The sequence below is a fragment of the Diaporthe batatas genome (assembly GCF_019321695.1).
Source record: "Diaporthe batatas strain CRI 302-4 chromosome Unknown Contig00008, whole genome shotgun sequence".
In the NCBI taxonomy this organism is placed as follows: Eukaryota; Fungi; Ascomycota; class Sordariomycetes; order Diaporthales; family Diaporthaceae; genus Diaporthe; species Diaporthe batatas.
Window position 1 is genome coordinate 1138793 of NW_025408555.1, and position 25861 is coordinate 1164653.

The 25861-nt window shown below is 44.1% G+C and overlaps 5 protein-coding genes across 5 annotated transcripts; 1 reads left to right on the top strand and 4 right to left on the bottom strand.

Moving 5' to 3' along the window:
* Positions 1-3003: 3003 nt before the first annotated feature.
* KVR01_007342 (uncharacterized protein) lies at positions 3004-4177 on the bottom strand (the record flags this gene model as incomplete). Its single annotated transcript, XM_044792546.1, has 4 exons — positions 3004-3037; positions 3620-3703; positions 3782-3950; positions 4012-4177. 4 exons carry the CDS (start codon positions 4175-4177, stop codon positions 3004-3006), a joined length of 453 nt encoding a protein of 150 aa, XP_044643595.1.
* A 3004-nt stretch (positions 4178-7181) lies between these two features.
* On the top strand, positions 7182-8380 carry KVR01_007259 (uncharacterized protein; the record flags this gene model as incomplete). Its single annotated transcript, XM_044791996.1, has 2 exons — positions 7182-7299; positions 7467-8380. 2 exons carry the CDS (start codon positions 7182-7184, stop codon positions 8378-8380), a joined length of 1032 nt encoding a protein of 343 aa, XP_044643512.1.
* A 1274-nt stretch (positions 8381-9654) lies between these two features.
* On the bottom strand, positions 9655-11244 carry KVR01_007336 (uncharacterized protein; the record flags this gene model as incomplete). Its single annotated transcript, XM_044788899.1, has 3 exons — positions 9655-10558; positions 10755-11005; positions 11068-11244. The coding sequence occupies 3 exons, from the start codon at positions 11242-11244 to the stop codon at positions 9655-9657; spliced, it is 1332 nt and encodes a 443-aa protein (XP_044643589.1).
* A 5594-nt stretch (positions 11245-16838) lies between these two features.
* On the bottom strand, positions 16839-18607 carry KVR01_007665 (uncharacterized protein; the record flags this gene model as incomplete). Its single annotated transcript, XM_044789736.1, has 9 exons — positions 16839-17047; positions 17134-17213; positions 17275-17371; positions 17470-17679; positions 17757-17864; positions 17923-18116; positions 18191-18345; positions 18422-18532; positions 18599-18607. 9 exons carry the CDS (start codon positions 18605-18607, stop codon positions 16839-16841), a joined length of 1173 nt encoding a protein of 390 aa, XP_044643918.1.
* A 2714-nt stretch (positions 18608-21321) lies between these two features.
* KVR01_007108 (uncharacterized protein) lies at positions 21322-22987 on the bottom strand. Its single transcript, XM_044782538.1, has 3 exons — positions 22808-22987; positions 22061-22756; positions 21322-22001 (listed from the first exon to the last, which is right to left on the bottom strand). The coding sequence occupies exons 1-3, from the start codon at positions 22908-22910 to the stop codon at positions 21706-21708; spliced, it is 1095 nt and encodes a 364-aa protein (XP_044643361.1). The 5' UTR covers positions 22911-22987; the 3' UTR covers positions 21322-21705.
* Between the last annotated feature and the right edge of the window lie 2874 nt (positions 22988-25861).

Genomic DNA, 25861 nt, shown 5'->3' on the forward strand with positions numbered 1-25861 from the left:
AAGGTCCTTTACGTAAGAACTGTATTGTCTGCATCCGCTCCATCAATCATCGTTCTTCTTTTTCTCTCTTTTTTTTTGGGCATGTTGGGAAAGGCAAAGGTCATCACATTTAGTTGCGCTGCACTTCATTCTCAATTTGCATACATAGTTACGAAGTGTATATTTCACACAATAATAGTAAATGCCCAAATAACTACCCAGCGCTCAGAAAACACTATGATCTTTGGCACCTGACCCTTGGGAAGTTGTGACGTCCACGCGGACAACATGCACCCGGTTACATTGTTTGCATTCTGTTCATCTTTCCTCATCTTCTAACCGTTACAATGTTCTTGACCGTTTTCTGAATACCTGCAAGAAGTACCCCGATGCGTATAACAAATGTAGAACCGAACTACCAGCAAACATGACTCCATATCGGAGGTTGAGGAGAGACTTTGATACCAAATACCCCAATAGCGGCGGAAAGGCTCCAGACCCAGACAAGAAAAGAAGCCACAAACAGATAAAGAAAGTCCAAACAATGACAACAGCAAGCCAGAGCAGCGCTCGGCCTGCTTTTGTGCGTGATGGGGCAGTCTGGTCTTCCAAAAGCCCTTCTTCGTAGATGATACCTGGTGGTTTCGTTTTTAATCCCCATACATGTAAAATGTACGTGGCGCCTTCATACAGTGGTAAACGCTCAAGACCCAGCGTCTGAAGAAATACAGTGCCAATAACAGTGGAAAGAGAATACAGTACGTGGGCACGTGGCTGAGCCTCGTACCGCACAGATAGATGATACCTATGAGGATAGTAAACTGCAAGGCGCAAGGGTAGGCCAATAAGAAAACATATATCACTCCCAGTTCAGTGATCCAAATCTCCATCAGCGAAAACCAAAAGGTTACCACGTCAATTAATTGCATGGCTGTGACGGTAATGACGAGCAGACAGGGAAAAGTAAGGCAAGGGCCCATCCAATGACACGATTGATAGCGGTCTCTAAAGCTTCTGGAATCTTCTGTTCCTGGTGATGTGAAGTCTGTACCTCGGTATGTTGAGGAAGGATGGATGGCTGTTGAACCTGACATCAGAAAGTTCCCCCGGGCCTGGCTTGCATGTGGTCGTCTCTCGCTGCGGTCGCCGAATGCAAAAGCACCAATGAGTGACCAAATAGGAGCAGCAAGCAATAGGATTGGCAACACTTGACCGAAAGACAAGGCAGACTCTTGTTCGGTAGCGTGGTAGGGGCCGAACGACCGTGTTACGAGAAGTTTGCTGGTCCCCCACACTACTAACACAAGTAGCCAGTATATCTGCGCAAGAAGATAACATTGAATATATAGTCAGTCCATATTCCAAATGTAAACATTGATTATGAAGGGCTTTCACCTCTGCCAACATCGACGATGCCAGGTCCGCGGTGATTTGCAAAGAGAGGAGAACGGCGGTACAAGGCTGACGAATAACCATGACATAGGGATTGCAGCCCGAGATCGATGTGTGCCTCATGAGGCCCGAGGTTGTGCTAGTTTTGGAAAACTTTGAAAACCACACATCAATTGTTTGCGCGAAGTTTTCAAAAGGTTGGCGGAAGTACACGTGGCAAGCCTTAGAAACAGGCTTGAATAGTTTGACGGATCTTGTAAGGCACCCAAAGACAAGCAGACACGACGACACTGCCATAGCCTGAGTAGCTGGGTTGTTGAATGGAGCTGGGTTGAATGGCTCCACCACAAATCCGCACAGCAGATTCAAATTCCGCACCAGCATTCTTGCATTCGCAATATTGAAATAGCAAATTGTGGGTGAATATGTTGCTGCTGCAGAGCAAACCTCCCCCCATCCAACGCTCCAGTCAAAGAACATGGTTGGTAGTAAAGCGGTGATCAGCATTATGAGGAGGCAAGTCATTAAGCTGAGCCTGACGTACGTCTCGACACGGCGTGTACAGAGTAAAGATCTCAAGGCAGTCATGGCGGATAGGTGTGTGACACTGGAGAACCATGCAATATAGACAATGAGCTGCCAATGGTATGTCTGTATTCCGTTGGGCAACAGGACAAATCCACTGAATAGCACACCGATACCACTGAAAATCTGAATGTCGCACATGATCAGAATGGCCTGCGGCACAATGTAATCAGTACGATACATACACACGTTCACTATTTGACACAGAGTAGATATGGTGCCGAACGTACTCGATTAAATGATGCCTCCACCCTCTTCGGTTTCTCAATGCGAAAAAGCGATGGGAGTCTTTTACCAAGCCTTCGAGCCCACTGTAGAAATCTCATGTCGATGGGATTAGGCTTCCACCAGTCCGGAGGTCCACATCTCTGTTCCGCATCATTGTCCGTGGCAAACGGATACGCTTCAGGATCGTGGGCAATCATGTAATTGCACAAAAGAACAATAAAGACAAGGATTCCTGTGCCAATGAAGCTGATAAGAACCTGCGGCTTTTGTCAGCAGCACCTTCTGAGAGATCCGACACGCCACATGGGCATCATTGCTAACCCCTAGTCCATCTATGTCGGCATAAGACTGCAGATCTTGCCCGTACAGATAGGTCCAATTCGAGCACTCGGACTCATCGGATAGTCTCAATGAAGAGTAATTCATTTTCGGCACGAAAGTATCAGTGCAGAAGAATGAAAAGGTTTGGGGTGAGGGTTGGGCGGCCATGAGCAGCTAGGCCATTTATTTCAGCAATCAATCAGATGATACGCTATGTAACCCGAACAGGCTGCCGTCTGACCACGGTGGAGTACATCAAGGCGTAGCCTTCAATCAGCCCTGCATCTTACTCCGGTCGAACCTCATTCCCTCAGTTGCTTCCCTGCGATCTGTATATTTCGCACTGTCCCTCAGCGTCATATATCCAATCGTCCTAATCCAAGAGCTTGGTCTCTCATCTGAAGGCATCTCAATTGAGTGGCCCTGGGGTGTCAGACGTTATAATCAGTCTGAGACATCCCAGAGACAGCTGCTGTCGTGTAGACACCCAATCCCGAATCAAGGGATATAAATGGGGCCACCTGGGCACTGACTGTGCCGAACAGGGGCCGAATGTGTACGGCGTAGCGTTAACTGGTCACTCAAACTACAATCAGGCTGCATAGTGTACTGTGGCCCTTACCTCCGAATCAAGCCCTCACATCTAGCTGCATCTACTACTGGAGCACCCCTGTGGTCAAAAACAAGACGGCGGCGGCAATATGCGCGGCGTTGACGTCCATCTGGGATAATCTACTAGCATTGAACGTAAGGCACTGTTGAGAGAGCAGCTGTATTTATCTACGGGCTGGGCCATGTGTAAAAAGACCACATGTGCATACAAATGAATGAATCACCAGGAGAGAGCTTTTGTTCTCTTGTACCCATAACTAAGTTCAAGCACAGAGTTCGCAAGTAGCAGTCCCATCCGAACACCGCGGGGGTTCAAAGGCCTTCCCTTGTTCTCACCCTCTTCACACTGATCCTGAGAGATTTTACATTGTAATTGCAAGGCATAGAGAATTGTCATTGGGCAAGGCGATCTAGCAATTGCCTAGAGCCGCTATATGATACGCGCAACAACGGTCAGTGCTGTTTTGGAACCTATTGCAGACACGAGAGGGGACAATTGCACCTACCAAGAGTGCACCTGCTATCAGTATAGTAACCGTTGACCCAGCAGTCCTTGGCCAGTGTTCGGTCCGCTTTATCCCACGAGCTTTGGGACGGCAGGGGTTAGCAGCTAAGCCAACAACTAGGAAAGAAAGTCACGTTGATGGGTAGGAACAAATCTTACCAGTTGGTCACACCATTAATTGTCACGCATTCCCCCTTTTGTGCACATTTGAAGCTGTGTGAAGAGCCCACCTTGAAGGTGGTGATCACGGGGCAGTCCTTGGAGGTGTTGGGGCACTTGCGGCAATTGACAGTGCTGCTTCCTCCGATAATATTGCAATCGATGTTGCCTAGGCGGATCCGATGTGTTAGACACATATGTCTCTCACTGGGTGCACTGATAGCACTTACGGCGGAAGAGTTCCGTGGGGTCATCACGCTTCTCCGTGAATGGGGCGACCTCCACCCAGCCTTCAGGAGCAGCCTCACGGCCGACGAGCTCAGCGCTATGCTGCTCAATAGGCGAGGCCAGGACGGCCAAGGGCATACAAGCAACGATGAACTTGGAGATCTGCATCTTGAAATCTTGGGTCGTATGGCGGAGAGAATCCAATGAGTGTGAGAAGAATGACCGTGGTGATCGAAATGGCCTCGAGATCATCCTTCCCAGTCCGCCGTTACTCGAGGTCTTTATACTTTCAAAGCCCAGAGATCTCCACACCAGACCTGAGTCACAGCATGGACTCTTCCTGAAACTTGAGCCCGAGCCTCCAATGATTCCCGGTGGCCATGTTGTCGTTCGCCTGCCAAGACAATAGCTGTAATGCATGTCCTCGGAGATGCTATTTGGGATTGAGGCTGGTGATCGACGGAACCAACAGTCTAGTCTAACTGGAAGGAACCAAAAGTCTTACATCGTGAGGGGGGGAAGACAAGGCTGCTCTTTACCCGGTTAGATTGGCTGCAAGCTAGAGTACGTTGCGCCGCTAGCCGACCTGGCTAGTCGTGAACACTGCAAAGAATTGCTAGACAGGCTGTCAGCTGTCAGGCGAGGCTCCGAAGGATTGTTCTAGATGGAAGCCCGTAGCCTATACCCTGCATTTTAGAGCGAAGCGCATGTCTTCACCATGGCACTCTCTTACCCAATACGCTGCTTTCCCTGGATCGCCGTCTCTCAGCCGTTTCAGGTGCTGTAGACACCTTCCAATTGAAGCTACTGCTTACCCACTTAAATAGAGCGTAAATAAAGACATAGCCTGCATCAAGGCGTCAGGATGTGACAGTCAGTGGCAGCCGGCATCAGGGGGAGAAGACCACGTGTGGATGATGATAACATAGCGCCAGCGGTCCAAATCTCTTCTAAGCTTTTCCTCGTTCTTTTCATTCTTCCAGTCCCACGAGCTTTGTCGCCAAAAAGGCGCTTGCTTTACGTTTCACTCGCGCCAATATCTTCTATCTCATCATCGGTATCTCCCTTACCGGTATGGATATAAGTTCCAGCGTATTTGGCAACAATTGCGAGGCTTTTTGTGTCGGTCAAATATCAAGTGTGTTGAGTCCCGCCGGCCGAGATGTCCCGAGGTCGTCCAGTGTCGGCAATGGCAAGGAAAATATTGATGTGTCTCTCAAAGACAGAGCTTTGTACCACACCCAATCATCAGTCATTACATAGGTACCTAGGTACTCAAACGTGCCGCTTTTGGGTTTGTATGGTGGAAAATTCCTCAACATAACTGCATTTGCTACCTAAATAGGTATCATCGAGGCTGCTCTGCTCCATGACCTACAGGGGTCCATACCATGACGCCAGTGGCGGGACAACGACGCAATATCTACAGGGTTCCAGTGCCCTGGTCCGGAAAGATGGATCGTAATCGACGAGACGGGTATTGACGTGTGTGCTAGCTCCAGTAAGAGCCATTTGACATATTGATGCTAAAGTCCTCTCCAGAGGGCAGCCCAGACCTTCATGGGCATCGATTAATATCTTGACAGACATAGTATTGATGACCTTTCCCAGGTGCCAAGTGTGATCATATTGATACAATAAATTCTACAGGCTAAGCGACTGGTGGTTATAGGAGCCCTCTGATGTCGTCCCAGTATACTGTACTTAGTATGTTCCTTCGATCCATACCTGGGTACCCAGCCTCTCAGGGTGTCACATGCATTGCAATACCAACCCATCGTCATTCCAGTGTCGTTTCGGCTACGCAGCGACTTCGATTCAATGGAAGTCCACATCACTTTCGTCTGAGCATCCGTGGTGTGCAAGCAATCCATTTCAGAACCATCTGGGCACCCCTTGCGAGTTGGGAGTATGGCTTCCTTCGTGCGGACAGTTGACTTTGGCTCCCACTATCAGATATAAGCTACAAGACAGTAGTTGGACGAAATAACCAACATGTCACACCTTAGGGGCTTATCAGCCCGTGTGAGTAACTGGGGCCGGGGTACCGGATGCCACTTCCGGTCCTTTGGCAGTGTTGGCATCTGGGAAGCCCGCCAAGTCTGAGCTGTCACTGAACCACATTGCAAGTCTGTGCCTGTTGGTCTTTTTATGCACGTCGTTGCTCTTGGCTTCATGGCCCGCAGACCAACATAACTTTCATTCACAGGTATTATGACCGATTCAAATTGCCACATGGACTTGCCTAGCAACTGTCACTAGATTGCCAATAACTATTCGAGAGCGCCTGCGAAGACCTAGACACGCATCCACGCTGTTCACCCGCCCGTCAAGGGTCACAACCGCTTTTGACCCATAGCAAACGTGCAGCAATTGGACGCTGAGTTCAGACGACCGCCATGGAATGCCAGGACCAGGATCAGATTTCTCTTCCGAGGGACGCAACCGACGAGGAGATTCAAACTCTGACTCATGAGCTCGATGAGATCCCCATCTCGGCGTGGCTGCTGGCCTTCACCGGAGCCGCAGCTAATCTCGCCCGATATGGAGTACAAGCAGTCTGGCGTGCGTCCAATTCTCCCTAGCACGAATACCAAGAGTCTCGTTCTAATGCCTTCATAACAGAGAATTATCTCCAAAACCCACGAGGAGACAGCGTGCTTCCCGGAGTTCTTGGCCTCGGACAGGCCCGAGCAACGACTATTCAGAATGGCTTCCTCTTTTTTGGATACCTGACTCCACTTCCATTCGCACTCATTTCAGACTCATGGATTGGCCGGTACAAAACGCTGTTGCTGGGCATCGGGCAAGTTCCAACATGCGGCCCCTAAGCGCTTGATATCGATGGGCTAACATCAGCTAGGCTCTTGAGTGTTGCGTACATCGTGCAATCCCTCACCTCCCTGCCGGCCTGCTTGGACAAGGGTGCCGGACTTGGTGGCATTATCGTTACAATGATCTTTTCCGGCTTAGGTCACGGGGCGTTGTCCGCAGTCATGTATCCATTCATAGGTGAGCTGATTGTAACTAGCTCACGACTTGAAGTCAGTCAGGGCCTAACATCCCATGACACCAGCGGATCAAATACCGGAAACACATCCAAAGCTGAAGAGGAATAAAAGAGGGGATCTGGTCGTCACAGATCGAAAACTGTCAATCCAATTCGTTTTCAATGGATATTATTGGTGAGCTACACAAGACACAAGGAGTTGACAGTTTTGTGAAAGCTGAGGCTCACACACATATTTTAGGATGGTCAACATCGCTTCACTTTCTTCAATTCCAACAACGTTACTAGAAAAACATGTGGATTTCTGGGCGGCCTACCTTTTACCCACATTCTTACTCATAGTAGCTGTCGTTCCAGTTGTCATTTGGAATGGGCGGCTTGGTGAGCCCAGTCAAAATCCCTAACCGAAGCGATAAACACCGCTTCTAATACCTATATACTTTGCAGTCAAAATCCCACCACATAACAATGTCCTGCCACAGGCATGTCGCGTTCTGCTCATTGCCTGTAGTTCAGGCTTTCGTCTATCTGCCGCCGAGCCGGATTTCCAGGCCACACACCACCGTCGTAAAGTCCCCTGGACGGGAGCCTTCGTTGGAGAGATCCGACGTGGCCTCAAAGCTTGCCGAATAATCGCGTGCTTTGTCGTGTTTTGGCTCTGCTACAACCAGACGTCGAACAACTTCGTCTCACAGGCTGGTCAGATGGAGCAAAACGGTATTTCCAACGATACGATACAAGCCCTGAATCCGATCGCTTGCATAGTAATGGCGCCCCTGATCCAAGGTATGTTCCCGCGCCTTCGCCGCCGCGGCTTCACTTGTGGACCCATGATGCGGATGACACTGGGCTTCCTCTTCGTCGCGGCTGGCCTCGCCTACGCGGTCGGCCTCCAAAGTCTGATATATTCGCGGCCTCCCTGTTTCGACCACCCGCTGGAATGCTCCACCGCTATTGTAGTCGACCAGCAAGATGGCGACGGCGGCTCTCGGGCTCGCCCCAACGAGATCAGCGTGTGGTTCCAGACACCGCTTCATTTCCTGCTTGCCATCGGTGAGATATTAGACCTGGTCTCTCTCAGTGAGTACACCTACACTGAGGCCCCCGCCAACATTAAGGCCGTCGTGCAGGCCCTTCAGCAGTTAGCGGCCGCTGTCGCGGCTGCGTTGGGTATGACGCTGGGGCCTGTGTCCCGTGACCCAAAACTAGTGGTCATGTATGCAAGTCTTGCGGGCATTATGGCCGTGAGTTCTGTGCCATTTTGGTTGGTTTTCGCCAAGTATGATACCCTGTACGAGATTCAGGGTGTCAAGTCTTCCGGGTCCAGTGAGAGCGAGGGGGTTGTGGTGTCGACAGGATAGGTTGTAGGGTGTCACCCGAATCAATGAAGTATCAAGTAGCCGCAGCTGTTTTGTCACATACATGCAATCATAAACATAAAGAATTTTGGAGTCGAGTTCGTTTTAAAAGATCTATAAAACAGAAACAGAGCCTATAGCCTAAAATACCCTCAATAGGTCCCCCAAGACCCCCAGGCAGCAAAGTGTGGGTATGAGAAAGAATTCGTGAAATTAGAATAAAATAGGGCTTCAGCTATATTATATTTTTTATTTAACTATATATTTATCTATTTATTATCTTCTTAACTTTTAAACTAACTATTAGTTTATATTTTAAGTATAAAGTTAATAATTACTTAAAATATACCTTTAAACTTATTTATATATAAAGTTATTAACTTCCTTTATAGGGCTTCTTTTTCTACTATATTCCTTATATATTATATAAAAGTAGATAAATCCTTAATAATAAAGTAATATATTTAAAGAAGGAAGATTTAATTTTTAAATACTTAGATTTTTATTTTTCTTATATAGTGTTTATTTAATATATAGTAAATAAACTTTATTTAACTTTTAAATTTTTTTAATCTTTTATAAAATTTATATAAAAGGTTTTTAAATAAATTTATTATTATATTATTATTATTTTATTAATAGTTATATATTTAAAATAAAGATTATAATATATTTAATTTATTTAATAAAAGTAGATTTAAGTAGTTATATAATAAGTATATTAATAAAGAAGAGTTAATTTATTAAGTTTTATATTATAGAATTCTTTTTTATAGAGGTTATTTTAAGAGACTATTTTAATTTTATTATATAACTATTTTATTAACTTTTAATATAGTGTTATTAAGAGTAATACTTTTAACTTTATTTATATAGTATAAAGCTTAATTATATATTTATATATTATATTCTCTTTCTATTATTATTAATACTATATTTCTTTAAATATTAAGTCTTAAGTATTTACTATTATATAAAGGTATTATATATATTTTATATATATAGGGATTAAAAATGAAACTATTAGAATAAAATAGTATATTAAGACCACTGCTATATCTAACCGCACACAGAAAAACCATGATGATGCTCATAATGGTGCCATTATTTTCCACAGCCAACAACTTCTATCCCCGCCGAAACATGTTGCCTTAGCTTTTGGGTTCTACATCCCTTCTTCGATGGTCCATAAACCCACCCATCTTATAATTTGCCCACTGTAGGCCAGACCCGGAGAGTTTCTCTCCTTCATCGCTTTGGGTTCTGTAGACTACCGTTCAGAAGAAGGCAACCATCAAAAGGAGCAGGCCTATGAAGAAAAGATTAGAGACCAGGTCACCGACCGAATCTAATGACTTTGTCTCCTCTTGCTCCGTATCCTCCGAGCCAGACAATTTGACCTTCGACCTCGCCATATTGTCCTTCATTCCGCATGGATCCGGTCCGTATTGGACATTGACGTGTGGCTGAGATTTAGCAAGCAGCCTCATCGCTCTCTCAGCGTCTGCCCACGAGGCCAAGCGAACTGTGACGGAACTCCAGGCAGCCGGCGGGTGTTCCACGATCCGTTCTACTTGCAAATTGAATCTCGTGAAGAAGCTCCGAAGACTCTCATTCTTCAAAGTTATGCCCTCGAACCCTTTCTTGCGCAGGACCAAAACACGCGACTTGTTGCTGATGACCGGCAGCTCGTTCTTTGACCGGGTGAGCTCAAAATTGATGACAGACCTGTCTCTTATGTAAAGCTGGTCCTTCTTAGCCAGATAAAAAATGACTCTGGCTGCGGCTTCTGTGCAAAACTCGATCTCGACCATGTTGTTTGACCACAGAGTTGCGCGGAAGACTGGACCGGGAGCCAACTTGATGAGAGGGTCAAAGACATCTTCCAGCTTTGTCCCTGGAGGGAGGGACCGGATGACTAGTATTCGCTCCTGCAGGCGCTCGTTTTCCTCAGCCTTTTTCCTAGCTGCGTCTTCTTTGAGTCTCTTCTGCTTAGCAACGGCTTTTCTTTTCGCGAGTTCCTCCTCTGCCATCTTCTGCTCCCTCCTTCGGCTCTCCTCCGTCCTCTCTGGCTCTGCCTGCCGCTGCCTCCCTTTCGGGGCAGCTTCTTTAGAGCGCTGTGTTTTCGTATCTTGAGGTTTTTGTGGGCTTTCTCTTGGCTTATTTGCGTCTTGCTTCTGTCTTTGGTATCGTCAGACTATGCTTTTCAATGGCTGTCTAAATGCTACCCTCTATTCTCCCGAGTCTCTTTTTATTTGGACGTGATCAGTTGTTCCGCAAAAACACTGATCTCCGAGTCGTTTCAATGCATTGTGGAGGACAAACGCCACAGTTCACCCAGATATGGACCCAAAGGGGGTCGGAAAGGCATACGTACTGTCTGTGAGGAGAAGTTTGTGGCGATGCTGGCTGGGTGTCCTTTCTGGTCTCTCTTTTTCGGAACTCTTCAAGTTTTCGCAGATATTCCTCCTCAGCCTCCCACTTAGCCTTTAAGGCGTCCGCAACCGAGGGCCGGGAAGCCATCATGCGTGCAGTCTCTGCTGCTGCAGCCTTGTGCCTGTCAAGCCTCTCTTGGTCATGTGTCTTTCTTTTCGATGGATCGCACAGATTCTCGTAAGTATCTCGAAGCTGGGGAAAAGTGGTCAGTCTTTTACAAGCGATGGCTATATCAAATGCATCATTCTACACACATTTTGGAACCTAGCCTTGGCGCCTGGTGTCTTATCAATATCAGAATGCTCAACTTTGGCTCTCTTGTAATATGCCTTCTTGAGTTCCTTCTCTGATGCCTCGGGATGTGCGCCAAGTCTTTTGTACCAATCGTACCATTCCTCTTTGTCACTGGAGGCAAAGCGTATGTGGGCCATGGGCACACATGGGGGGCGGAATGGCCGCCTCGCCCTCGAGATCGTCGTCGCGCTGAAGATTGAACCATAGCCGAGGCATTTTTGTTTTGTGATTGCAAAGCACTGCATTTGAAGGAGACAAAAGCCGCTAACATGGGGCGTCACGATACCCAAGGTCGGAGGCATGGCTGTCATCACATCTTCTTGTGAGAACATCGTAGTGGTGAGATTCCTCCGAGTGGAGATGGTGCTGCCTGCTAATTTTGTTTGAAGATGCACGTGCCTTCGCAGGCTTGCTTTTGAACTGCAAGAATGCGCTGCGGCACATTCAGCCACTGAGGTGTGCAGCTTCGAGAACCGAGACAACGCGGCTCTTGGCACCGAGCCATGATGAAATTAAGGGAAGAAGATTCAATATAGATATGTCATTTCAGGCATCCAAGACACAGTTTCGGTCAACTGGTGTTATGTCTGTAGGTCTGGTTGATAGCCAGACTCGAAGAAAAAGTCTTCCATCAGGTTAACAGAATCTGCCTTGCCGTTGTCGTCAGCCTTGCACGAGCATTCCATCGTATGCGCCCCTCCCCTCAATTCGGACACTGTCTTTCATACTGAAGTCGAACGTCAGGCAGTACTATGTTCACGTCCTGCTGTCCATTCTCTTTCAATAGCGCTTCAGCACGATTAGACAAATCAAACACCAAGCCACCGGGATTAATCCATTCTTAAAATCTTTACTATCCAAGCACAACATCAATAGTCGAAGGGTTCAGCGATTCCCATATCCTCTTATAAACCCATCCAAGGGCTTCTCGGAAAGTAGTTCCTCCCCTCCATGTAATCCAGATGAGGAAGTAGTGAAGCTGCAATCCTATGTTGTAAGAGGTATAGAGGCTACTTAGACTAATTAGCTAAGTAGAGTACATGGACCTACTAGTTAGTCCTACTAGTAAACAGGCTAAGGCCCTAAGAGTTTAAACCCCTTCTAACACCCTTTCACCTTTACTTTTTAACCTTTAAATATTTAATTAATATTTATATTATTAGTGAATACTTATAATAATATTAATAAGAATATTAAAAGAGTTATTAAAAAGCTTAAAAGTTAAAATAAATATTAAATAAACTTTTTAAAATAAATTTATTAACTATTAATATAATAAATACTTTAATTAAAAAATTATAATAATTAATTTATTAATTAATTATTTTTAATAGTTTATAAGTTTATATTATTATACTTTTTACTTTAAATATTTAGAATTTAAAAATTCTTTATTAAATATATAGTTTTATATAAACTTTATACTTAAGATCTTATACTAAGTAGGTAAATAAAAAGTTCTAGGTAGATAGATGCTAGTGTATAATAGGACTGCGGGTAGGTAGCGTTAGCCTCATGCTGTGTAGAAAAGACTAGAAGGCATCACTCCTAGTTCTCACGGAAATGGCCAGCTCTTATACTGCACTCGGACTGGAGCTATTAATAGCGGAGATGGATATACACACGCTCGAAGACGCACTCGATACTGAGATCTATAGCGCCGTGCGCAAAGAGGCTAAGCAGAAATTACGAAAATTAGCTTCTGGGGCTTCACCTAAAAGCACGCTTACACCTGGCTGCGAGCGGGCAGTAGTTGAGATAACTACTGCCCCGGGGTTCGTTCTAAGTCACACACCACACGCTTACTACCTACCCTAGGGTAGATAAATTCACGGGATTCAAGGCTACCTACCTAGGTATCTACCTACCTAGGTAGTATTGATGGTGGCTTCCCAACATTCTGCAGACTAGTGTTCGCTAAGAGGCCACCGCTCTGCACTATGTCTCGCAGCGTTGGCGTCAACCGAACATTTCAATTTATCAAGGACACCAAAATGCTGATGTTACTGCAATATAACTTTTCGTTGCTTCCCCAGAGCCACCGCAACTTGACCCTTTCGTCAACACACACCAGAAACATTCCGTGGAAAATTAATAGAGTGAGCAGGTATTTCACTAATTTACCTCGCAGCTCTGTTCCCCGAGCTGTTTATCTACCTACACCCCCAAGTGCCTCAACTTCGAAACACAGCCGCATCATTAAGTTTCTGCACAAGCAGTCTCGGTAGAAACTTAGATCGGACGTTGAAAACTTCGACGAGGAAGCGGCACGAATTTTGGAACCTCAGCATGCCCCGGTACGACATATCAGAAATGGAGGTCAAAGTGTATCCCGAAACGACTGAGGCCTTACAGAACGAAGGCACTGTACGCCGTGTGCTGCGGACCAGATGCACTCAGTATGACGGAAGACATGCATGTGGGGCACACATACCATGGGCCGAAAGAGCAGCCACCGAGGTCAGCCGGAACCTGTTGCAAGGCGCTGGCCTGGGGGCTGAGACGGCGACTTTCACCGTTGAAGTGAGAGGATACAGGATTGCCGAGCAGAGATACCACTCTTACATCTGCTATGACATCTTTCTGGAGAATTGCAGTCGCGCGGCCCGCGACAGGATGGAAGGGAGCACGCGGCGACCGATTTATCTGATCTCAAATGTGGCAAAAGTGTTTTTTGCACACAGGGCGCGCCATTACGACACGCCGGTCGCTGATTTCTTGGAGACAGTTTCCGACGGCACGTGCTTGATGCAGCCGCTCAACAGGGCCACCACGACGGGCCTCGGCGATTTCACGCAGGACAAAATCGAGAGTATCATCCAGAACGCGGCCGCGAAGATCGTGAAGTGCATAGGCGGGATCTTCGAAGAGCATCATCAACCAGTTGGAGGTGCAGCTTCACATCACGAAGCTCATGATCTCAGGCCCTGAAGAGAATTTAAACAATGCCACTGTGGGGAGTAACGACCATGTCGCTGGGGAGGACGCGAAATATGCTATCGGAAATACGACCGCGTTCCTCTGCGAGAGTTTCAGCGCGTGTGAAAATACCGAGGAAATTCAAGAATGTTCTAGCCCAGAGCGCGGAGAGACTGGAGAAAAAGATCAAGGCTGAGAAGAAGTCAGGTAAAGGCGCAGTGAGGATGGGAAGAGTGACGTCGAGGAGGACGGAGCAGGATGGACAGACAGCTGATCCAGACGGGGAAGTGGTGGTTAGTTCTGACGCGTGAACGAGCAAGAATCCGGAGGGCCAGTGGAAGAATGCGAGTTTTCATGAATCAGGCTGAAGAGCAACTTGGTTGGAGGATTAGTGGATGCGAAAGTCAAGCAATTCTGGAGAATACCCATCATACCCAAACCACAGTTCACTACAATTCACAAAATTATATCAACAATTTTCTTGGAACTACACATCAAGGGGTAAAACGTTGCATGAAAGACCACACACTGCGGATTCAAGCAATAGTACCTCTCAAGCCCTATCGATCCTGTAATGAGAAAGGCTCCCTTCCTCGACGTCACGTTCTCCGATCTCGCCGTTGTAGGCCGCAAGAACTCCGATCAAAAAGGGGTTGGCTTGTTCACACGAGAGAAACATCCGAATGTTTTTGACAGATCAATTCACGAAGCTATTGGAAAGACAAACAACGCGACACGCCCCGATATGGAATAATGGGTTATCGCGCTTTCGTTGTCGGCCCCATCCAAACACACTACCCGACCCACCTACTTTCAACAAATACCGAAAGATATTACGCATCCATCGGCATCTTCTGCGGATTAACCAGCTGTCTAGGTAATCAGAGCTGTTTTCTGAGAGCCCATGCAGCAAACCATGCAGTCACTCTCAACCAAGATAGCCGTGCATCCAGAGTTATCAGACTGCTGCACAGTCTGCATCCCAGCAGCCATACACTTCGCCCCATCCACCGCAGCCTCAGCCACCGTCGCTTTGGCAGACAACGCAGCAGCTGTCCCATTCTGGGCATCCGCCGCAATTGGGTGATGAGCGGCTGCCCAACCCCGTGTGAAGATGGTGCGCCATGCACTAGTTTCGCCCTGGAGATCCGCCGGCTGTTCTCTTCACTTTCATTAGCGTTGTGTTTTTTTTTTGACAGCTGGATATTGAGAATTTACTAGTGTAAGAAAGCGCCGCCCGGCTTCGACTCTAGCACCGTGGCAGACTAGTCCTCGGGCTACTTGTGTCGACAATTCTAGTGAGCGCCCGGGCGGCGCCGTCGGGAGCGATGCCTTCCAGCCTTGTCTGCCCATGTGTGCGGCACGATGCTGAGGCCACGTGCCCACGTACTGTATTCTCTCTGCACTGTTATTGGCACTGTATTTCTATTTTTTTTTTAAAAAAAAACATTGGCTCTTGAGCGTTTACCACTATATGATGGCGCCACATACATTTCACATGTATGGGGATTAGAATCGAAACCACATTCACCAGCGTATGAAGGCGACATGTATGTTTTCAGACATAAACAGAATAGAAGCGGAATCAGTTATATGATTGTATGAATGGGTATGAAGGTTGAAGCTGTTTCATAATTTGGCCAAAGAGCATGGGAAGCACTGGCAGGTCTCGTAGTGTTTTCGCCGGGCAACCCGCAAGCCTGAAGACTCTGCAGATAGTGGTACAACATGAAATGTAAAATCGCTCCAGTCACGAAATCTCTGTAACCAGGAGCACTCGCAGCATCAAGCTGTCCAAGTCGAAACCGAGGCCGCGGCTTTGTGCCGGAGGTCGGTCAATAATGCCGCAGTTTCACACAACGACCCCATGGAACAAACCGTCAACAAAGAGCTGGCACCACATGATAGTTTCAAGGGCACTGACGTGAGACACAAATACAATTGGATGAGGCTTTGTTTACAGCTCATGGTGTATGGAGACATTTTTGACCGACAAGGAGACTGTTGAGGCATCCAGTCTCACATCTGTGGTACGAGTAAGCTTCGACAGATAATTATATAAACCCAATAGGAGCTTCACTCACCCTCCAACCTTCCTGTCTGTACCAAGGTATCCGAATTCAGAAACAGAAACGAGCTCAGCGATTTCCAACATGTGCGAGTATCTTATGCTGACGTGCCCCGGTATTCGTCCTCCAAAATCATCGGGAGGACATCGACAAAGGTGTGGAGCAGTTGTGGAACTTCGAGTCGAGCAGTGCAGGAAGAAGAGGCTGAGGAATGGGGAATGTCTGGCTCGTCGTGGGAATGATAGCAATAATGTGGCGACCCGGCTTTGCGAGTCTTGCAAACTCGGCGCATCGGGAGGGCATGACTTCGGCTATGAGTCCGAATCCACCTTCAGTGGCTTTTCTACGAGTGGCGGCTCCGCGTATTCGGAGAGGTCGTTCTTCTAGACGGCTACCCTAGGTATACTGGCTTAAATATGTGCGCCTCCGCCTCCGCAGGGAGCAATGCCGTCGATGACGGTGTCCTCGTTAGCTGCATGCGAGTCAGATCATTGGGAATTCTCGCGACAAGCACAATTCAGATCGGATGGAGAGCTAGATTGTTGAATCAAAACGCACACTTTTATTACCCACGGATTAATGCAGCCTAGACATTAAAATGTGTATTACATGCGGATGACGTGTAATCCGAATCCGCGGAAATCCAAACTATGTACCTAGGTAGCCATTTTGTTTTCGTGACCGATACCCCAGTTCTGAGTCACCAAGTGTATTCCGTCCCCTGCCCACGGGTTCTGGCACGCCTATTGCAAAGCGACACCTGATGCTGCCAGAGTCGCGTAGAAGAGTTTGGTCTTGCCCATGATGACCATGCGCCCCTCGCCCGCAAACTGGAAGTTGGCAGCGACGACGCCCGTATAGATCTTGCCCAGGAGCTTCCCGGAGTTGTTCCAGACGTGCACGCCGTCGTTGGCTCCAGCGTAGACATTGCCCTTGGTGTCACAGTGGATGCCTAGGAAGTTGAGGTTCAGTTAGTCAGTCGCCAATGGTGTGGCAGGGAGACACAAAGAATCCTCTGGCTTGTGCTGCGGGACTTACCGTCAGGGAGGCGAGCATGGACGTGCGCAAAGACCTTGCGGTTTTCCCAGGTACCGTCTGGCTGGACTTCATACCGATAGCTATGGATGCTTGTTAGCCATGCATACCTAGACGACCGAGGGCATATAGTGAGGCACGTACACAGTAGCTGGCTTGGTCATGTTCATACCGAAGAGCGCTTGGCTGATTCCGGTATCCGTGACATACGCGTAGCTGCCATCAGGTGAGAAAGTGAGACCTGCACACAACACTTCGTCAGTACGTCCTCGGCTCGCGTTCTAGGTAGCTCGCGATAGCTGCATCAAATGTGAAAGGACATGTCGTTTCGAAGCATACCATTTGGCGAAACATGGTCGTCGGTCACAACCGTCAACGCCCCGGTCTCGGGGTTCAGCCGGTAGATCTGGTTCGGCAGACCAGGCTCAGGACGGAAGTACTGCCAGTACCCATACTGGGTGTCTGTGAAGTAAATCTCGCCGTTGCGGGGATTCACCGAGACATCGTTCAGGGAGTTGAACTGTCTGCCAAAGTAGTTGTTGACGAGAACTACGATTAATTAGCAAGTCAGCCCCGAGCGATTCTAGACTCGCCCGTGGAGATCCGATTTCGCTGGGCTCACTCACTAGTCGTGTTGTAGGGCTCCACAGGATTCATCAGGTACAACGCAGATGGGATTTTCTCTCCCTGTCCCTCGCCTGCAAAGATGATGTTGCCCTTGTAGTTTGTCCCACCTAGTTTGAACTATATCAGCTTCCAGCCAGACGGATCTCAGGTATCTTTGCTACATACCGTTGGGGTTGATGACCTGAGGGTTCGACGGCACGGTGTGGACAGTGACTGCCTCGGCGCCAAGGGATCCACTGCGCAGTGCCTCTGCGTCCGCGAGGGAGATCTTCTGAACGATGGATGACTTGTTCAGACCAGTGCCAGCAGCGGGAGCTCCGGCATTCTGGACGAAGAACACCTCATCCGTGGGCGGGTACCTGTTGTTTCCAACATTTGAAGTCAGCTTCTCCAACACCATTGCCAGACAATTGCGCAGTTTCTCTACACGCACCATGTCACGGCCTCATGAAATAGCGGGTCTGACTCCGACTCGGCAAGCAGAGTCAATGACGGATCACTGCCTATGATGTCGTAGAAGTCTGGGTCATAGACATGGAAGGGCTTCTCCGTGAGAGACTCATGGGTTACGCCGGGCCAGAGGAATTCCTGTAGCAAGCATGCATTCTTAGCTATCTTCCTCCGACTCAATAATTTGTGATATCGCCTAGCATAGGTTACGTACCGTAGTAGCGTTAGCCTTCGACGGAGGCAAGACCTCGTCAAGGACAAGGAGGCTCTTTTGGTCGATGATCTGGGCTTTGTCTGGGAGGGGTCTCTCGGCCGAGGATGCGGCCTGCGCCTGGACTCCAGCGAAGGAGCCAAGACCCTCGAGGAGGGCAAGGCCGGTAACGAGTCTCGCGGAAGCCATGATTGCTACTGCTGGCATGTCCTATGTTGCAGTTTTGACCGGTACCTGAGCTAGGAGTGCAACCTCTACCAAGGCGTCAAGAACTGTCAATGGTTCTCAGGCTGCTGTCTTGGTCTTTATACCACGATGCCAAGATATTTATACCCAGTCGCCAAGCTCAGTGACTCCACCTCCCCTAGCCATCGTCACTGAAGCTAAAGGGGGGCAGAGAGGGTAGCGATCTCGGCTGTTCGCCATGCGCCCCATCGACTGATTCGGGGGGCATGGGTCGCAGCCGGACAGCCGGAAAAGCTCTCTAGCAAACTACGTAGCGAGCCCTGGAGGGCTTGGCGACAACCAGGAGGGACTAAATACGCAGCTCCCTGGGAGCAGTCGGTGCGGATAAATATCCGATTTCTGTACGTCAAGAACAGGGTTCTTTTCTTCTTTCAATGTAACGCGGGTGGAAGAGCAAAGATCCACGAAATTTGACAGCACTAGCTGGACGCCGAGAAACAAGGTGCTGCTGCGGGGTGCGGGGTGCAGGTTGTGGGGGAAAACACTGACATGCGAGTGGTTACCCTACTGCCCAGGTCGTGTTCCACAGCTTACATGGTCCGAATAGATCGCCTCCTGGCTACGAGCAAGTGTCAATCTTCTCTTCAGAGTCCGAAAGGAACAAAAAGAATTGCCCCTTTCCTAAGTTATGATTCTCCCCAAAGTTACTTAAAGTATACCAGTTCCCCATCTTCCAGAATACTCAGGTGAACCTATCACTCGCCAATCAGAGACCTACCTGCATCTCCATCTTCCTCCTCACCGATTCAATCTCCCTCCAGATGTCGCCCCTGTCTTCAGACCCATCCGAGTCTGTTTCGTAGTAGGAACTCTCTCCAGATGATTCACCTCTTCTCGCTCATTCCCAAGTAAAACATTTGCGTCGTCCATCTCAATCGGGTTGAGTACAAATGACAGGTTATTTCGACAGTCAGGGATTGTGTGAGATACATGGTCCAGCGGCGGCTCAACCATTTCGGCATTGACGACTCCGATTGTTCCGGTGGTTACACCAGAGTCAACAAGCTCCTAAAGCCTGGATATCCTCATTATAGCTCGGCCACATTACAGATTAAGTTCTATATATTTTAAAAACACCCTAAGTATATCTACCGTTTTACCTATATAGTTATATTTTAAAGTTATTTATTAGTTTAAAGTACTTTAATATAACTATTTTTATATATATTTAAACTTATAAAAAGATTAGAAATTTATATATTTAAAATTAAAAGGTATATACTTTTCTAACTATTTTATTAATTATAGAATAAAGCTTTAAAATCTTTATAACTTTAATAAATAAATATATTTTATAATTTTAAAAGCTATAAATAAAATAAATTAATTCTTTAAGAATTTTAATTATATTTATATAGTTTTATTTTAATTTCTATATATATATAATATATATAATATTTTATATTATTTTTAAATATAAAGTTAAAAATAAAAACTTATAATTATAATTTTTAATTAATTTTAATTTAATTATTTTATTATATTATAACTTAATTTAACTTAATTTAAATCTTCTTTTAAGTTTTATAAAAATATTTATTTCTATAAGTATAAATATTTAATAAAAACTTTTAAGTTTAAATTTAAGATTCTTATAAATTTTAATATATTTTAAATTAGATTTTCAATCTTTTAACGTTTTTAAAAATAAATTAACTATTTTAAATATTAATAACTTCTTTTAAAGTAAATATTTACCTTTATATAATTATAAACTTAATTATTAATAACTATTTTTAATTATATAATAAAGCTATTAAAATTATAAATTTAAATAATAGAGTGTAGTTATATTTTAGTTTAATAGGTTATATAATAGATTAAGTAATTACTTTTAAATAGTCTTACTTAATAAGTATTTATTTATAAAGTAAAGTTAAAACTCTTAAAAGATAATAGCTTTATTTTTATTTATTTTAACTAACTTATCTAAGTTATATAATAAATTTAATACTTATATATAGTATTTATTAATATTAAATTAAATAGTTTATAGTTTATAATAACTTTAACTTTTAATAGACTAATAGTATTAATTTAAATTAATTAAATATAGTTTAATATATTAATATAAAAGGTATTTTCTAATAATAGATAATATTATAAATAATTATAAAGTTATTATAAAAGTTTTATATAATAAACTTAATTAAATTAATTTTTAAAAGATATATTGTATTTTATCTTTTAAAATTATAACTATTTATTTTAATTTAATAGTAGAATTAAAAAATATAAATAGTTTATAATATTTTATATATTTTTAAAAGTTAAAAGTTATAAATTTAATTTAAATTAAATTGAAATTTATACGAATATTAAATTTAAGTTTAAAAACTTAAACTTTTAATTTTAAAGAATAAATTAAATTATAATATAATAAAATACTTTAAAAGATTAATTAAAAATATAATTATAAATATTTTAACTTTATATTAAAGAGAGATATATAAATATATATTTTATAAAATATATTAATAATTTAAATATTTATTTTATAAAGTATAAAATAAAAGATATAATTAATTATTATAAATATAAATATAATTATTTCAATTTTTAAAATCTAATAGATTTATATTTAAATATACTATATTATATAAATTAAACTCTTTAATATAATATAATAGAATTTAAAATAAATATCTTTAATATAATAGAGTATAGTGGGTTTATTTATAGGTACTATACTATACTACTATACTGAGTGTAGTAAGCGGCAACCCTGGCTGGGAGGCGCAAAGAGCAACAGCTGATGTCATGTTGTCTCATTACTTTTATGATTCTGCGAGCATTAAGTGTATGTGGTGACTCTCTTTATATCCCATCACCCGTCCGTGAACTTTATCCTTTCCATATTCTGTCCTTTCCTCAACTCTTCTTTGTCGGAAATTCAGCAGGTATAATGCCCGAACAGATCGCCAGCTGACCCCGGCCAATGTCTTGTTGCTGTCTAGTTCGTGATTAATCGACGTCTCAGGCTATCCTTCGAGGTATCGAAGCCGTATCGCCGAAGTGATCCATCCCGGACTAGACCGTCCTCATCTTGTCTTGCTCTCTTGCTGAACATCTAATTCCTGAGGCATCTCATGCACTGCCAGTTCCGACAAGTTGGTCGCGTCCATCTCATAGATAGGTCGGGGCGGCTCCACCGACTCTGCATGCAATTCGGGCTTGAGTCCTGTGTCGTAGCTATCCCCCTGACCCCCCTGCGTTTTGCTTGCCCGCACAGCAAGCTTCTTGCGCCTCACGAATAGAATTGTACCGAGGAGTAGCAAGGCTGCGCCCGCAACCGAGCCGACAACGGCGCCAGCAATCCAGGCTTTACTGCCTAAGCCTAAAGAGGCGAAGATTTTAGCAGAGTAGTATAAAGGGGCCCTGGGACATTAAATATACCAGTTGAAGTCGCGCCCTGTACCGAAGATGTGTTCGATGGCAGCACCGACTCGCTCACGGTTGAAACAGCCTGAGACGTCGTTGAGATAGGGATAGCCCTCAAATTGTCGATGCTCTCCTCCAAGGATTTCATTTCCGCAATGTATGTAGATGGAACAGCCGAAGAGAACCATGGTGGCCGGGACTCGTCCTCGAGGGCTGCATAGACCAAGCTTGTTGGATCAGTAGTGAGGCTTGACGCAACAGAGACAACAGATGCTGCAAGCTCGCTAAGCACTGCAGGTGGAATATATGAGGATACTAGGGCCTGTACTGAGGTATGAAAGAAATAGGCAGGCAGTGTTGATGCAGAAGTTGTTTTCCTGTAGATCGTTGTACTTTCTGCAATCGTGATCCCCGAAGCTTGAATATTGGTAGCTGCGATAGGGAGAAAGGTTTCGTAGTAACTGAGCCATGACTGAGGTATTGTCGTGCTTGGTCGTGATATAATAGTAGGTTCCTCGGGTTGGGTGGCGCTGCAGTAATCTATGTACTGCTGAAATGAGCCATTAACGTAATCTTGACCATTAATTTTGGTTGTATCTGAATAGTTGTCCAAACAATCATTACATTGCTTCAAGTATTTGTTGAAATCACTGTCACGGTCGCATAACGAGGGTACCTTCCCACGGGTCTGCGCCTCGAGATTGGCATTATCTAATTCAAATCAGTGATAGAACTTCGGTCAAACAGCTTTGTAAACCTTACTGCAGGGATCGAAGCACACCGCAGGAATAGTGCCTGTGACCGTGTCACGACCTTTGACGTGTTTTTGAAATAATCCCATGCCTTCCGGGCCCCGGGGGGTCATCAAAACCGCAGAGTGAAAGAGGAATACATGTCAGAATCAGGTCCAGCTGAGAAACACACAAACATGGGAACGCATGCCCCTTTTAAGCAGGCCACTGATGACCGCGAAACTCGCGGGCTTCTGGCCGTCGTTACATGCAGCCTTATCTGAGCCCTCTTCCTACTAAGCTAATGGCCCGAGGTTGTGCAGTGGGTGTCACAACACTTGAGCAGTTAGTGTGACTAATTTTGGTTTGTCTGTGTGGCTTCGATCCAATGTAATTGGTTATCAGATGCAGCTTTGGGTAGATGACCTTCGAAATTGCTTCCTGATCCGGCTTCAGAAGTGCAATTGTCTTAGCTGTTCCCGCATCCACCATGGGTACAGCAGCTAAGCGATGTGCTCTGCGGTTCCAATATGCAGTCAGCAATTAGCGATCACACACCTAGTGACGATATCAGAGGCTTTGGGGACAAAGATCTGCGCGCTTCGGTCCACATCTTATTAATAGGGAATCTAAACGTGCAGCCAATATCGGCGGTGTCAAGCACAGCCCCGGGGGCTCAGTTGAGCCCCCGGGGCTGTAGATGCCACTATAAGTATAGTAGTGGAATTCAAAGTAGCTTTAGTGTAGTATATGTAATGTAAATATTTATATATACTTGGTGTAATGTAGTGTATTGAGTGTAGTGTACGGCCACCCTGAGAAGGTTATGGGATATGGTTTGTGGCATGTGCGGGGGTGAGGGGTTGAGGGGTTGAGGGGGAGGTTGAGGGGTTGAGGGGGTGAGGGGTTGAAAATGGCCTTTGTGAAATGCTGTGCCTGTCGAAAGCATCAACCAGATGTCTCTTCTGTGACGCTTTCAAGCAGCGGCAGGCCATGGAAACTCCTAAGGATATCCAGACCAACACAGTTGTTGAAATTGCTCCAGATGGCGACCTTATTTTGATAGTTGGGCCAGAAGAGGTCAAACTTCTTGTTCATTCTATGCAGTTGAGAGCAGTCTCGAAGCCTTTCTCCGTCATGTTTGGGCCAAACTGGAAAGAAGGCCAGGATCTACTCCATCGGGTTGGACCTGCCGAGTTGCCACTGCCTGAAGACGATGCTGCGGCAATGAAACTTATCTGTTCTATCATTCACCATCGGAACAGAGAAGTACCTCAAACCCTCGCTCCACGCGATATCCTCGCAGTTGCCGTCACCGCGGACAAATATGATTGTGTTGATGCCCTGAGATTTGTCAGTGAAAGCTGGCTGCGGCCCTGTACACACGAACCTGGCAATCTAATGCTTCTCACCGCCGCGGCATGTCTATTCCAGAACGCCCAAGCGTTTAAAGAGATCACGAGAGCATTGATTCTTGACTATAACGGCCCTTACCTTGCTCTCTCATGCGAAGAAGTTGAGTCTGCTTTGACGTGGAGGGTCTTCTGTAAGTGGCCAGGTCATGGGTTTGGATATACGACTAACCAAAAATTGCACAGGTATGCTTGAAGAACAGAGAGGGATTGCAAGGCTGGAGGTGGCAGAAATTCTCATAGCAGGGGTAAATGATGGTCTGTGTGTTCACAATTGTGGATGGTCAAGCAAGCATGCATACGCATATATGAAGCTGTTGGAAAGAGAGCATCTTTGGCCGTCACGCTTAGCTGATATCGCCATCTCCAAAGCACTTCAGTCAGCAAACAGGATGCCTGATCCGGTCCCCGGGGAATTGTTCAGTACCCCATGTACTTATGCATACAAGCATTCGGAGCCAGAATACAGGAGAAACCGCAGTTGGAAACTGGACAACTTGAACGAGAGGATCGGGCTTTGCCTGCGCTGCGTCCAGTCTGGTAGTATTCAATCTAGTTATAGCGAACACTCTAATTGCTAGTTAGAAAGGCAGTTACTTATAAGTCAGCGCACCAGTCCACACACAACCCCACTAATATGTATAAGGATTTCAAATACCCTCAAAATTACCACTTAACTTTAGACTTAAATTTCTTAATAACTATAAATATTATTTTAAAGTTAATAATAATATTTAAAGCTTTATAATTTTAATTATAATATAATTTAATTTTATAACTTTATTTTTATTATTTATTTTATTTTTATTTTTTAATTTTATTTTAACTTTTATAAAGTATTTTATTAATATTTTTTAATTATTACTATATTAATAAATATTTTATTTAAATTAAAAAAACTTTTATTATTTTTAAATTTTTAATAATTTAATATATTAATAAAAATATCTTTTACTTTTAATAATAATTATATATATAATTAATTTATTAAACCTTTTAGTTAATTTTAAAAGAAAATTAAATTATAAATAATTTAAAGGTTTATTTTAATTTATATAATTTAAACTTAATTTTTATATTTAATAGAATAAATAAAGTATTTTTAAATTTATTAAATTAATTTTTATTAATAAAAATAGGTTTTTTAATTAATATTAAAAGTAATAATATTATTATTTTTATATTAACTTTAAATTAAAAACTTTATTTTAATTTTTAAATTAAATTTTAATTTTTAATTAACTTTTAATATATATAACTATAAAAGTATTTTTATATTTTATAATAGGTATATAAAAGAAATTTTTATAAAATTCTTTATATTATATATTATAATAAGTTAAGTTAATTTTAATAATATTAATACTTTAAGTATAAAAATATTTTAATATTAAATAATTAAAGTATATAGAAAGTATATTTTAAGAGGAAAATAAGTTATATTTAATAAGAAAAGTACTTTTATATAAACTCTTTAATTATATAAAACTTATAACTATTAAATTAATATTTATTATTATTTAAAGTTATTAGAGTAGGTAAAAGCTTATAAATAGTTTTAGTTATTATAAATTAATATTATTATTAATTTAATTTATATTTAATATTATAAAGTTTTAGTTTTAAATTAATTAAGTTTCTTTTAAAAAATTATTATTATTAAATTATTTTTA